This window comes from Pelmatolapia mariae, linkage group LG16_19, assembly GCF_036321145.2.
Source record: "Pelmatolapia mariae isolate MD_Pm_ZW linkage group LG16_19, Pm_UMD_F_2, whole genome shotgun sequence".
NCBI lineage: Eukaryota > Metazoa > Chordata > Actinopteri > Cichliformes > Cichlidae > Pelmatolapia > Pelmatolapia mariae.
Window position 1 is genome coordinate 48,642,287 of NC_086241.1, and position 15,198 is coordinate 48,657,484.

The window sequence follows — 15,198 nt, forward strand, 5'->3', positions numbered from 1 at the left end:
AGTTCTTGTTGATGCCAGGGGTCAGAGGAGAATGACCAAAACTAATTCAACCTAACAGGAAGACAACAGTAATGCAAATAACAATTCTATATAAGCAATGTATGCAGAAGAGCATCTCTGAATGCATAACATGTTGCACTTTAGAGCAGGTGAGCTACAGCTGCAGAAGACCACACAGGTTGTCAACTAAGAACAAGAAACTGAGATGTTGAGGCTATGATTCAAATGGGCTCGTCACAATTGGACAACAGAAGATTGGATAAACATTGTATGGTCTGATGAGTAAACAACATGAAAGCATGGGTCCATCCTCCCTTGTATAAATTGTTCAGGCTGCTGCTGCTGCTGCTGCTACTGCTGGTGCTACTGCTGGTGGTGTAAAGGTGGTAAATCTGCAGCAACTGTGTGCTGCTGTCATGTCAACATGGACTATAATCTCTGAGGAATGTTTCCGGCTCCTTGTTGAGTCTGTGCCGTGAAAACTTGGGGCAGTTCTGAAGACAATATAGGGGGACCAACACTGTGCTAGGAATGTGTCCTCAATAAGGCATAAAATAATCTCTGATCACTGAACTTTAAAACTGTGTTTGCTGCTGAATATATGCAATTCCAAAGAGAACCTTCTGATTTTAAGTGCTGGGTTACAGTATTGTAGTTATGGCAGAAAGAAAGCACACCCTGACAAAACATGACATATTAGACCAGGGGTGGGCAATTCCAGGCCCCGAGGGCCGGTGTCCTGCAGGTTTTAGATCTCACCTTGGGTCAACACACCTGAATCACATGATTAGTTCGTTACCAGGCCTCTGGAGAACTTCAGGACATGTTGAGGAGCTAATTTAGCCATTTAAATCAGCTGTGTTGGTTCAAGGACACATCTAAAACCTGCAGGGACACCGGCCCTCGAGGCCTGGCGTTGCCCACCCCTGTATTAGACCATGCCATTATTTATTTATCAAAAATTAAACCAAAATGCAGAAATAATGTCTGAAAAACTAAGCACACCTTTACTGCTTCTATAGGAATTAGGAGGATAAGTAGCAGCCAGCTGCTGCTAACCAGTCACATCTGATTAATTGATCATCAGCAAACAAGTATGAATGCCTCCATAAAAGCACAAGCTTTAGTTTGCAGTATTCAGGTGTGTGTTCGTTTGGTGCCGAGAAGCAAAGACATCAGCGCTTGTCTAAGAGAAGCAATTGTTGCTGCCTATCTGTCTGGGAAAGGTTATATAGTCATTTCCGAACAATTTAAAGTCCATCATTCTACAATGAGAAAGATGATTCACAAGTGAGCAAGAAGTGACCCAGGAGTGGTCATCCCAGGAAATTCACCCCAAGGTGAGGGAGTGCTATGCTTCTGTGTCTGTAATGGACTGAAACAAAGCTATGACATGTATCAATTATAATATCAAAACTTTTTTATTTGCACCCATTTAAAAAAGTAATATCAAATATTCAGTGCAATAAGTTATGAACATGAACCACGGACGTTTACTAAAGTATCATATATGAGTACAGTTGAGTTTACATTAAAGCTATTTCATGGTTTTACTTCATTAGACTTCACAGGGAAATCCATGTCTTATGACACTAGATTTTGTGACATCATTGGTTAATTTATTAGTCTGTTTTTCCTCTTTTGGTTGTTTAACTAGTACTTTGCAACATTTCTAACTTTTAAAATGAAGCACAGTCACTTTGCGTCCTTTTAAAATACAATCTTATGAAAAAACCCTGTGTAATAATTCATAATAAAACACGCACACATACATTTCCTCAAGTACTTTATTTCAGTAGAGTTTTGAGGTACTTTTACAGTACTTTATTTTTCCACTTTATACTGTTTCATGGGTCTGCTTCATTATTTTTCAGAGAGAAATATTTGTACTTGTCACGCCACTACATTTTTTAACACTACACCAGCTGTTCTTTTAAGCTGTTAGTTTACGACCTTTCCTACCTTTAAAATGAACCAGCAAATGAGTATTTTTACTCATTTGCTGCTCTGATTATTTCATTTCAGTGAATTTAAGGGATTTAAAGAGGTTACCATATTCAGTGTTTCATCTTGGTGTTTCCTGTATATAAAGGCACTTGTTTTCTGGGCTCTGAACTGCAATATGTGGGAAACAATGTTACACAACATAGATATTTTGGTGGCATAGCCCACCTTTACTTCAATTCAGTTCAATTCAGTTTTATTTAAATAGCACCCTATCACAACAACAGTCACCTCAAGGAGCTTTAAGGTCAAGATCCTACAATAATACAGAGGAAAGTCCAACAATCAGACTGTGAGCAAGCACTTGGCGACAGTGGGGAGGAAAAACTCCCTTTCAATAGGAAGAAACCTCCAGCAGAACCAGGCTCACCTAATCATTCACACTGTAACCTATGGTCCTTGTAATTCAGATCCATGTAACTTAGTAGGAAAAATCTGTATTCCAAACAGGTGTTCCAAGGCACTTTTTAGTATGCATCAGGAAATAAAGACATCCCCACAACTCTTAGCACAACACTTGTCAGCATCCATTTCTGTAAACCCATCTGTCTTCTCTTCTCTCCCTCCCTTCAAACCTCACTTTCACATCAGAGTTAAGCTCATCTTTGAAGCATTTCACACATTCATGCTTATCTGCCCTCGCACCTTTGTCGCACAGCAACATGCCTCCCTCTCTGTGGCGCCGGCATTTGCCAGGACGCACACTGGATTGATAAGGGCCTCGCAGTCTCATCTTCTGGCTTCACTTATCACCCTTGAGCAACAAGGGAGCACGGTCTATGCATTCATGGTTCTCTTCATTGATAAGAACAGACTGGACACTTTTTTTTCCTTTTTTTGCCTCTTTGCTCAGAGCATTCCTCAAAACCGCTGTCTTATGCCAGCCGAAGCATTTAATGCAGCTCTAAGATAAGACTCTAGAAGATGTGATGGTTTTTAATTGCAACCTGAGTGCCTGACACCTTACGGGTAGCGGTAATGTAATTTTCCTAGACAAGAAATATGAAGCAGCAAGTAATAAAAGCCAATAAGATCATTTTAACGTAAACAGAGTCTAAAACAGTTTATGTCTGTCCAGATGACTGGAGCTGGCATCTGAAACTATCTACAGATGGCCTGCTGAAAATACCGAGCACTGAAGGCTGGAGGGCGGCTGCAGTGGATGGCTGCTGGTGTCGTGCCACACATCATAAATCTTTTTGGGACAAGCAGTCAAGTCCAACTTCAAGAGATAACTGATATCCATTAGTAGAGTAGGCAGCAGTGACAAAGAGCAGTCTTTGTCTGTAGCACTCGGATGAGACAGAGGACACACATCCAGAGACAAAGAACTCCCATCATGCTGCTTTAATCGGGCTATAAATCTGACACACAGCATTTAGAGAGATTTGAAATCCAGCAGTGTGTTTTATGTAAGAGAAATGTGTGTTTAACATTTTTGAATGAGAAATATTGTGAAAAAATCATTCTCTCTTGCTTAATTTCACAGTGTTGATATATAGGAAATGTCACCAGGTGAGCAGGTGAGGAAACATAATGAAATGTTCTTGTTTTTTACACCAGCTACTCATAAATCTGCTATACTAGGGTGAAAATAGAGGATTGTTCAATGCATCAGACTTCAATCAACAGATTAATCAAATGATTTGAGGGTTAAAGAAGCATAATTATTGCACAAAGAGACTAATATATCATGAAGACACTCAGAACACTGATTTCAGTGAAATTTAAATATTAAAGAGATAATAATTCTAATTCAGGGACATGTAAGAGACAGCCAGCTGGGTCAGTGTGGCTTTCAAAAAAAAAAAAAAAAGAACCTTGGAGATGAAATCAGTCCCCGGGCAGCACAGATCATTTAGCCACAGTATCAATTCCATCTCCATTAACCCACAGCAGACAGCCTCATCACAGAGAGCACCAGAAGAGTGACAAGAAATGACAAATATTGATCAAGATATCAGATCCTGTCTGCTCAGAAGCTTGTAATACGACCCTTTTTCTCTTCATCCTGACAGATATGAATCGATGATAAGATGGAAATGATTTTTCAGGATTTTTGTACATGGACAGGATTTTGTGAAATATGTAATTGAGAAGCTGTGTTTTAATTAAATTTACATGGACATACGTGGATTCAGGGCTTTTGATTTTAAATGCTCAAAATTGAAGCTCAAGACTGCCACCGTGTGGCCAGAATAACTGATTTCTTTAGCAACCCAGAGCATTTTACATTTTATGCTATTGATAGATAGAGTGCAAATACTCTACCTATCTATGTTAACAGACTGTATATGCACACTGTTTGTATGTATAAATGTTATGTTGGTGTATACTATGTGGAAAAATAAAATATCAGTGCATGAAGATGTGCACAAATCATGGCACACGTGCTTTTGCTAAAGTCATGGGTATATAACGATTATTTTATGAGATGTGGATTGATCGTTCAGATTACAAAGAAAGAAAGAAAGAAAGAAAGAAAGAAAGAAAGAAAGAAAGAAATTGAAGCTTGCAGACAACGCAGTCATCTGCTGATAATGAAATCTCCTGAGCAGATATTGAGTTTCCTTTTTCACCTGGAGCTTTATTATTTCCTATTAGTATTATTGTCTATTTTAAATTTAGCTTGTGGCAAAACCTTCATCACATGAAGAATCACTTGAGGTGAGAGTTTTAACTTCTTTAGTTGTGCAGTGGCTTTATTTCTATGGTTTGGAGTTTTATTGTTAACTCCTGCTTGTGTGCTGACATTTGAACCACATATTTTGCGGTTTCTAAACCCACCAGACAGCCTATCATCATGTTCTCAAATAAAGATGCAATGAAAAGCCATCTGCAAGAGATGCTCAGGTTTTTGATTGTACTGATAGGGTTATGCAGCAGGGGGCAGAACAGCACCACATTTCATTACACTGCGGTCTATCTATATCTCCGTTTGATTTCAAGTCTGCATGAAACTGGAGCCAAGAGGCTTCCAAAATGATCTGTATGCACTTAATCTCACTCATAAAGTCATATCGCTCAGAACCCCATCAAAAAGAAATTGAATGTTAATATTGCATTAGTCAGAAATCTTTCCATAAAGCTCCCCCAGACATCACTTTGCATGGATTGAGATGATCTTATCATGGTCTTCAACAAGCAGACTGCCCATCAAAAGGGATACTGTGAATTACCTCCTCATATCCAATGTAAACAGCTTGATCTTCACCAAATCTGGTCTATAATAACCTTCTATTTCACTCTCAGAGGATTAAATAGCTTTGCACTTTAGAGGAATAATCCCAACTCTGTATATGTCTTGGCCTCAATAACTGAAACGGGCTGAGGGTATGTGCAGCAGAGGTGTATGTATATTGCCATTCATTACGCTCACTCAATTTCAAATAGCTATCGGGCTCCTGGGGGGATTTCTTCTTTAAGGATGCTGCAGTAAGGAGGATGCAGTTTAATATGATATTTATTTTCAGCTTTAAATTCTTCAGAATAGTAAGAAAGAGGAAGATTGAGAAGGAGAGAGAGAGATAGCAACTTGTAAGAGTTCAAGAGTTTAACTTCAGGGCGCTTTAAAGACAGGAACCATCAATCGCCAATTAAGTACTGTTAATTGGTTGGCAGTTGCCTCTTATTGGCACCACAGAAGAAGTCATGAGACCACCAGCAGGGTTTATCCTCTGAGGATCATGAATGTCAGTGCAACATTTGATTGTAGTTCATCCAACAGTTTGTTGAGACCAGCAGAAGAAAATAAGATATCATTTAGTCATACATAAACTGGAAACGTATGTCTAGGTTAGCAAAGGATACGAAATAAGATTAGCTTGAAACCAGTAATGGTTCTTGTGAGCATGAAATGTATCTGCTGCAGTGTCCCTTAATGCTAAATCTATCAGGTCTGAAGATTATTCTGTAGCTGGTTATTTTTATGCTCTGCCCTGAAAATATAGCGGGAACAAATATCAGAAATGATGACATCTGAAATATCTTTCTAAGGTTTCAATATCAAGAATTAAACCTTCCTTAACATTGCTGCTCACAAATTAACTCATCAGTGGAGAAGAATCTTCTTAACATCAACATTTCCTGCTATCCTGGCACATCCCAGAGCATTTTTACCCATCGTTATTGATTGTATGTATACTTATCTCTGTCAACAAAGTAATTAACAACCTTTTCCCTATCGACTGACATTATGATTTCGAACTGAGAGCCATTCACTGCGGAGACATTCGGGGCCACACTGAGCGCAGTCGTCCCTTGCCTTTTGAAATTGCTCTCTGTTTAATTGGAATGGAACTCGGTTGTTCAACTCATTAAGAAGCCCCATTAGAAAGTGTGTGAAATGTGATATGGATTATAGCTAATGCGGCCACGTAGATGTGTTGTAAAGCCGAGTTCAAATGCCCTGATAGAAAGTTTTATAAACAGCCGGGGGAGAAATGAAGATTACCAACAAATGAAGCTGTTAGACTTTGGCTAAGTATTCAGATAAGAGGATGAAACAGCTTGAGTGTTGGACGCTAACAGCATCTATTGAATTGATTTGAAATCAGGCTAAGGTCATCCTGCTTCACTCTCTTCTCCTGTCCCAAAAGCTCTGGTTCCCCTAGTTTAATCTGAAATTGAAGGCTCTCAACTGCGACGGATTATGGGGGGCTAACCCAAGCATGTAGCCAGGGGCGGTCTCCTAATGAGCCCAGCCAGCAGAGCAGCAAGTGACAACAAGTAACTACTCCAGCAAGGAGGGGGTCTTCAATGCCATTCAATAGTTACAGCAACAGGGTGGTAATCGAATCATTTAAAGCAAAAGAACTGACACCAAAACCCACATTTAATAAACAGTGATTTCTATTTTATGCTTTGTATTTTGAGTGATACATATTTTGAAATGAAAACACAAACATTTTTAAGACTACATGAAAACATATTTCAAATTTGTGTCTTTAGTGGGAGCGATTAATATATCAATTATTTACAGCACGATATAGGACAACATTTACTTTCTTTCTCTTGAAAGAGTTCTGTCGGTGGGGCGGCTCTTATCTAAAACGTCAGCACTTAGTAACTGTACAAGCAAAGGTTAAAATGAAATGCAGACTTTGACACACTGACTGCTCGTTGCAAGTACTTCATGTTGCACTGGATGAAATTCTGCTCATCTGGCTGTCTCTATATAATTGTGGGATCTATATACAGGGATATTTCTCACTCTTGCTCTTTTCAACCTTTCTCTATGATGATCAAGCAACAGCTGTATGTTTTGAAGTGAATCAGGGAGGGGGAAAAGTGCATTTGCATCTTGTGTGCAGCAGCAAACCAGATGAGTTTTCTCCTTAAAGGAGTCCAGATGCAGGCCATCTGCAGGACAGCGAGTCATACCAGGTAAGTCCATGCTTAAAGCAGCCAGACCACTGCGTTCACTCGTGAAAACAAGAGTCCTCAGTGAATTCGACAGTCTCTATGGACTTTTTTGCTCCTCTGATGAACTCAGGGGATCGCTGGCCTTCTCCTCGGCTTCCTGTCTCTCCGGTTTGCCCTCCAACTGTCTGTCATGAGAAACTGTTCCCAGCACTTTGGCACTGTGCTCCTGTGCTTTTGCCCTGAGCGCGGCAATGCTGTTCTCTCTCAGTTCCTCTTTAGAAATGACGGACTTGCCTTCTGACCTCTTCTCCTCGGCCTCGGCGTCTTCTGCCCTCTGAGAGCTCGGCTGCTGGGGTGCATCGCCCTTTCCTGACGGCGGGGGTGCTCCAGCCTCCATGGACTTTTTGTGCATCCCTGCAAAGAGTTGCGGGTATTCAGATTTAGAATAGCGTCTGTTGATTGGTAAGCCATCCTGGACTGAAAATAGCAAGCAAAAACAGTTGCGGTTTAGAAAATAATGTTTAAATGGACAGTGGCAATGCATGACCAGGGTACTGGATGAAAAATATTTTGCATGCTGATTTCAATTTAGGAAATATATTTGCTTTAGAAGGTCATGCTTAGGGGGGAAAGGGAACAAGACACGGGGTACTTGTGGAACGTCAGAATAAACGCATTAATCTCAGCTTGTTAACTCAATGAAGTGCAACCTCTTATTATTTAAAATTATGATTACTCAGCCATCACTAACTGACTGAACTGTGCAGCTAAGATGTGCTTTACATCTACAAAAATGGATGAATTAGAAAAACAAAAGTGGAAAAATCAGTAAAAGTAAAACAAAAGCCTCACCAAGCAGCCAGGGGGCGCAGGACTCCATGATACCATCCTTTGCAGACTTGAGGATGGACTCTGGCAGAGGTATTGAATGCCTCACCATGGCTCCATACAGTCCATATTCAGCCATCACTGTGCTGCGACCCCAGCATTTCTCCCTCTTCCTCCACTTGGCCCTCCGGTTCTGAAACCACACCTGTAAACACAGGAAGAAGTTCCCCAGTTTTTAGCTATATCGCTTAAGTCATCATCTTCATCAGATTTCAGGTCACTGCAGCAGAGGCCAAAATATGTGCAAGAGATTAAATTTGATTCATTCAAATAACCTTTTAATTTTGAATGAATAGTTTCTGGAAACAGCCGAGATGGACTTGAATAGTGTTGGGGCTTTTGATTACTGTTACAGAGGATATTGGGAATGAGTTTTCAGTAATTTGGGAACCACAAGAAGAGGAAATCAGAGGAGTTTCACCGTGGCAGACTGTTTCACAATGGCAATCTTATTGAATCTGCTCCATTATGTGAAAGATGCAACAATTTGTATCCTAAACAGGTTTGGGCTTTTTTGATGGATCGTCTGCTAATCTTCTAAGCCACCGATGAGAGCAAATATTGAGGGTGGAAAAAAATCGGTTTGAGTTGTGTTTATCCAGCCAAAACGTGCTGTTAGTCCAATAATAAACGCTTAACGATGACAAAGAAATTCTAATTCAAACGTTTCCAGAAGGGATAATCAAACCCTCCGAAAATGTAACTAATTAATCCATTCCATCCATTTACTGTCATTTTAGGCTTTTCTAAAAGCACCCTTTTAGAAATTTTAAGCCTAGTCTTAGCTATTTTAAAGATGACCCATTTAGGAATCCAGTGCGATTCAAAGTGACTTAAGATAACAACTTAAGTCCTGTTTTGCTTGAGTCCATTGATTTCCCATAGCCTGCAGGCTCCAGGTGTAACAGATTACACCTCCTGTCACTGCTTATCTCAAACTACCTGGTGGCATTATAGATGGTGTGACACAACAAGACACTTCACTTGGCTACAGCCAGCAAACTGCTTAAAGCCCGGAGTGTCTGTGTGTGCGCTGAGAGAAAGAGAGAGGCCAAATTGATTGTATAGCACAACACAGGACTGTTAAGCACTCAGCTTAGGCACCTCTGGCTCTGTGAGAGGAGGAAGGTGGGAGGGCAGAAAGAAGACTCAAGCAAAGACAGATTTTAAATCGAAAGCGATCAAATCGTTTTCAAGCTTTTTATTTTATTTTTTTTCTTCTGGTAATTCTGATGGATAACCTTTATTTCATACAAGATACTTTTTTTTAATGAGAAATTGCTTATGTGCCCCTTAAAAAGAAGCCAGTGTGTAAGCCGCGAGGAGGAGCGACCCAGGGGCACGCCGAGGCTGATTGAAAAATAAGTTAATTTCAGGCCCAATCGATGGTGGGCAGGCGGGCAAATATCACGGGAAATTAAACTACCGGGACTCGTGGGATCAGCGCTATTGACCCATGCTAATAAATTCAATGTAGTTATTTCATTTGAACTCCCTGCGTCTCTCTCCAAGCAGCAGCAGCCAGCCAGCCTCCCGAGCTCGTCTGATTTAACTAATTACACTCAATGAGAAAATTGGGTGTTAATTTTATTTAGGATGGGAGCAGGCCCCGGGGTTATTTATTTATTTCCTTTTATTATTTATTCCAGGCCGTACTGTTGCAGCCCGGTAATGAGAACGAGATTAAAAGGCACCCCGGCAGATGGATGGTCCAGGTCACACTGCAATCTTCTTCCGCCTTGATAGCTTGATTAGGTCGTTAGCGGCTCCTTCTCTGAGAACAAATTGTTTCACATCCAACTGCGCCTGATGAGAGATTATCTGTCCTGGCGAGGATGCTGGAGGAGAGCAGTCTTTGTTCAGACGGGAGGAGGAGGAAGAGGAGGGAGGGGAGGAGGAAGGGGGGCCCCATCGCTGATCGATTTGCTGGGGCTCACTTAGACCATCGTCCCTTTAACATCAGAGCAGCATCAGGGGCAGCTGGCGGCCTCCACTCAAATATTACAGCGGGTTATTAGCACTGATGGAAAGGTGAAGGATGAGCGAAGCGCATTCGCCCGAACAGGTGCATATTCATGAGGAGAGCGATTAGAATATTCACACAAATCATTAAGGATGATGAGTTCAGAACGAATCCGGTTTTAAAGAGACTGTTGCTTATTTTTTCAGAATGGCCCACAAAGCCCACATGCGCTGTTTAAAAATGTAAAATTAGATCGAATCCTTTGAATACAACGAAATTAATGTGAAACACTATGAGATACTTTCACTCTGCTGTTGCTTTGATTAACCAGTTGTTTGTATGTGCAAAGCAACTGTATGAAAAAAAAATATGTACAAATAAAACAATGCTTCAAATGAATGTTTTACGCAGTTTTTTCCTTTATATTTTAAATGAATAATATGAAACGTCGCATTTTTACAGGCACGACTGGGCAAAAGGAGATTGAAATAACCGAACAACTTTATACTTCTTATAAAATAAAATAAAATAAAATAAAATAAAATAAAATAAAATAAAATAAAATTCTTTGAACAGCAAAAAAAAAAAAAAAATGGAAAAGCTCCATGGTCTTTTTTCTAATTCAATAAATATTCATAAATCTTTATCATTTATTATTATAATTATCAGGGGGGTTTTATACCTGTATCCTGTCTTCAGGTAGCTCTGTTTTCATGGCCAGCATCTCTCGGGCATAAACATCCGGGTAGTGCGCTTCATTAAATGCCTTTTCTAGCTCCTCCAGCTGATACGAGGTGAATATGGTCCTGTGGAAACGGGTTAAATACAGGCGAGAAAAATATATTAATGTGCTTTGAAAACAAAAAACACATGCACACGCAAAAACCCGATTTTTTTCTTTCTGACAAACTAATGAATGCATGTGCATGTTTTAACACACACAATTTGCACTGGAGAAAAGCTAAAAAGGCGTTCAGCTTTAAGTGCCAGTTTTAATAACTTAAATAAAAACTAATCATAACATTACCCTGTTTTTCAGATATATATATATATTTTTTTTCAATTTGCCTAGATGGCAATAATTTGAGAAAATAAAAGCTCACGTGCAGTAAATCCTTATGTGCACAGTTGTGAGTGTCAAAGAAAGAGTAAGACCAAAAATTACAAATTAAAAAATTAAGAATAACAGCCACTGTGCATTTTATTTTATTTTATTTTTTAAGTTGAACAAAGGGATGTTGTATTAACATGAAATTTAACATTTCCATCATTTTTTCCCCCCTGAAATCCAGAAATCAGCACTAACCGGTGGCGTCTTTTCTTCCTTTTCTTGCTCTGACTTACTGACGACTTGGAGAGTTTTCGTTCATTAGAAGACAAATCTTCAGAGTCTGAGAAGAAGACGTAAAGTTTAATGACATATGCAAAGCCGTTTTTAAAAGATCAGAGCAAATGTTTGCAACGACACAGCACAGGTTTAAATAAACCTGTCACAGCCTAAAACATTCCAGTTCAAACACGATACTAATACTACTATTAATACTACTACTACTACTATTAATAATAATAATAATAATAATAATAATAATAATAATAATAATAATAATAATAATAATGATGATGATGATGATGATGATGATAATAATGATGAGGAAATGGAAGAAATCTGGAATCTGTCTTAATCCACAGTAACACAGTGAGTGGAAATGCGATAATAATATAACTGCTGTAATAATTTCACGGCTTGTTATGAATCATTAGAAAGTGACTGCAGATCACCTGAGCTGGCAGACTGGCTGGTGTCCAGCGGGCCCACGGACCTGCTGTGGGGCTGCAGGTGAACATCTTGCCCGTCAGACAGCACAGTCTCCAAAAACGCTGGCTGGCTGTAAAACGATGGAATCCCACCAGGGCCGATTAATCCCATCCCGACACCCACGGCGGGGCCCAGCATGGACCTGGCGGCGATAAGGTGCGCCCCGGCCGGCAGCGAGGCCAGTGGGCTCCTCGGGGCTGCGGATGGCTCCTTATTCAGACCCAGTATCTCTTGGATGCCGAAGCCGGTGCACCTGGGCGGTGGATTGGTCGCGCCGCTCTTCGGCTGGTGGCTGTTACTCCCTCCATTAACACCCAGAGAGGTTTTCTCCGATAGATTTAAACTTTCCGACAACACGGAGCCCTGTTTCCCCGTCATAGTGTCTCCGATGTTCCTTGAAAGGCCTGTTTCTTATCACGGCGTCTAACAGGACGGTCCCCAGTGCATGATCCTCTGCGTAACACACAAGAGCCCTTTAGAAAATGGTCCTTTTATCCAACAGGTCCATCCCAACAAGAGGCAGAACCAGCAGCCAATCAGCTGCAAGGATTCGGGATTCCTGTGGATCATGGATGCATTATACGCCCTCCCGAATGGATATCTGTGTTTTCCTGAGGACTGCGTGGATAAATGAAGACGAGATCCGAGGTAAAGAGGAACAAGCGATCTTTAAGTTTGCAATCTGTTGGAAGAAATACGAACAATGAGCGATGGAACTGATAAAGAACATCAAAACTGCAGCACTAGAACCGGACTTACTGAGAACAAAAAAACAAAAACAAAACAAAAAACAGCGTTTATACTCGCACTCTGCCTTCCCTTACAAGTCCAAATATATGAAAAAGTCTATTTCACACCATTGAAATTCTGCATGTTTGGCAATCTGATGGAATAAGTCTGTGATGTCTTTCCTTACACACACACACACACACACACACTCAAAGCCAGTTCTCTGGCTCATAGGAGTGGATAATTGATCTCCAGATGCTGTGGGAAACTCATCACACGCAAATCAAAGGCCCTCCCAAAAACGACAGCTGGACGACATGGACACAGTCTGCGCTGCACGGTCCTGCGCAGCGTTAATCCCACAGCAGCAGCAGACTACACAGATTATAAACCACAGGGGGATTTTTCTTGGAGGATGTGGGAAATTAAACAGAATATGAGCAACGAACACACAAAATAATACAAAACTAACAAGAAACTCCCACAGCATGTTTTTTGTTTTTTTATTATTATTATTATTATTATTATTATTAATAATAATAAATTATAAAATAATTATTTCATTCATTTTATTGCAATAACACAAAATGTTTCTTTGCGTTACGGTTTTAATTACCTTTATCTTTATTATTATTACTAAAGATGCAGACAAAAATGTTAAAAATAAAAAATCTTATAAGGATAATTTAACAGTTTTCTTTTAAAAAAATATTTATGATACATTTATTTGGAAAGCACAGAGGACATGGATTTGCCCGCTGTGTGCAGAGATGATGCAAATGGTTTTCATTTACTTTCTTTACTGAGGTAAACGCGCCAGTATTATGCAAAAAAGCAATCTGTGTGGTAAAATCAGCATCGTCACAGGTATATCATTCTAATTAAAACCTGTGGGAATGAGTCATGTAGGTGGTGAAAGCGTGGGTCTCCGTTATGGAAAGAAGAGTCTGGTGGAGCTCAGCGCCTCAGCTGATCAAGACTTTAAAATCTGGAGAAAAAAATATTTATTGCTTGCAGCAATCAGTGGTTGGCCAGTTGAAAGTAATTAGGCCCTATTTGGTGGAAATTCTATTAATGATGAAGTCAATGTTATTAGGATATGCTAATGGCACATCAGCCCGCTGGGATCGAGTCATTTATTTTACAAGGAAGAGTGTGAGTCACAGGGACATGGCAACTACAGGGAACTTAGTTCCCTCCCTCTCACTCAATCATCACTCCTGTTGCAATCTATACGTTTTTTTTCTTCTCTTCTCATGATTTTGTCGCTAGTAGAATGGTTTCTCCTTTGTGTTTACTTTTATTAGTCCATCTCCTCTGAAAACTGGTCCGTGCGGATTTACATGCAGAAGAGAGGATGACTAATAAGGCTCTAGATTAAGGGAAGATTTAGTTCAGTCATTCGTGTAGATTAGGTTGCCCATCAAAGACCTGCAGGATCTAACGCATGTAGATTAAAAAGAAAACAGCTGTTGGATTTGTTGGCTGTTGGAACTGTTTGTTTTTTTGTTTTTAGTTTGTTTATTTGCCCCCCCCCCCCCCCCCCTCCGAGAACGCACATACACACACACACACCCTACATCATTTCTTTTCTTCCCCCCGCTCTTCGTGCTTCCGTGCTGCGTGTCCTCAAACATTTGGAAATGAAAGCAGCTTTCAGACAGGAGTGGCCTGCAGAAGGTGAGGCTCTGCTAAAACAGCTGTGAGATTTAAAATGTTAAAAATAAAAAGGCCAATGCAGCGTATTTACGGGAAGGTCACACACACACTGGATAAGTCACATGGACTGCCTGTGGTTTTCTTTTGAGGTGTCCAATCTGTCTGTTGTCAGACTGTTCAAAAAAACAAAACAGAAACGTCTTATGCAAGAGGTGTGGGTGCTCAATCAGTTTGAATCCTCGGTGTTGAAACAAGGTGCAGGCAACTTGATGACAGCGCACATGTAGCGCCGAGTCAGGGAGGGGGAGACTACTAAAGCTCAGCCAAAAGCCTCTGCTTTCCCAAAGCACTTCCAGGGCGTGATGTTATGCGATGCCCTCCTCCCCTCTCCTCCCCTCTCCTCCCCCGGTATACTGAAAGAGTTTGCAAGCCCCGCAGCTTTCTCATGGCTCCTCCACAATGGCATGTTTGGTAGCTGCCCGTCGGCATTGCTTAATTAGGCGAGGAGTTGATTAATTTGCACTAATTGACAGCTAATTTAAGGACTCGGGGCACATCGGATTGACGTTTGTAGGGGCACAGAGGCTACGTGAGGTCAGGGCAACGCACAGCGGATGGATGGAGTGTTTCTCTTTTTTTTTCTCCCTCCATATGGATGACCAGCTCTGCGGGGACTGACCCGTTTCTCGAAGAGACTGCTTGGCTGGACTGAGGCTATACGGGTGACAGGAAGCCACCAGTGCGTACACCATATTGAGGATGTCAGCTCGTTTAA

General features: G+C 40.7%; 1 protein-coding gene across 3 annotated transcripts; it reads right to left on the minus strand.

The window, feature by feature from the left end:
- Positions 1–6,836: 6,836 nt before the first annotated feature.
- On the minus strand, positions 6,837–12,993 carry vsx2 (visual system homeobox 2). 3 transcript variants are annotated; one of them, XM_063499757.1, is made up of 6 exons: positions 12,795–12,993; positions 11,999–12,717; positions 11,526–11,610; positions 10,902–11,025; positions 8,221–8,401; positions 6,837–7,782 (listed from the first exon to the last, which is right to left on the minus strand). In XM_063499757.1, the coding sequence occupies exons 2-6, from the start codon at positions 12,411–12,413 to the stop codon at positions 7,466–7,468; spliced, it is 1,122 nt and encodes a 373-aa protein (XP_063355827.1). In that variant the 5' UTR covers positions 12,414–12,717; positions 12,795–12,993; the 3' UTR covers positions 6,837–7,465. The 3 variants fall into 3 exon arrangements, with proteins under 3 accessions (XP_063355827.1, XP_063355825.1, XP_063355826.1); XM_063499755.1 differs by having other exon boundaries at positions 6,837–7,845; XM_063499756.1 differs by lacking the exon at positions 12,795–12,993 and having other exon boundaries at positions 6,837–7,845; positions 11,999–12,724.
- Positions 12,994–15,198: the final 2,205 nt, after the last annotated feature.

Coding starts and splice junctions, on each gene's coding strand:
- vsx2 (XM_063499755.1), bottom strand. CDS start 12,413: ATGACGGGGAAACAGGGCTCCGTGTTGTCGGAAAGTTTAAATCTATCG. Junction 11,611..11,998: donor CAGCCAGTCTGCCAGCTCAG/GTGATCTGCAGT, acceptor TCTTCTTCTCAG/ACTCTGAAGATTTGTCTTCT. Junction 11,026..11,525: donor AGGAAGAAAAGACGCCACCG/GTTAGTGCTGAT, acceptor CCGTTTCCACAG/GACCATATTCACCTCGTATC.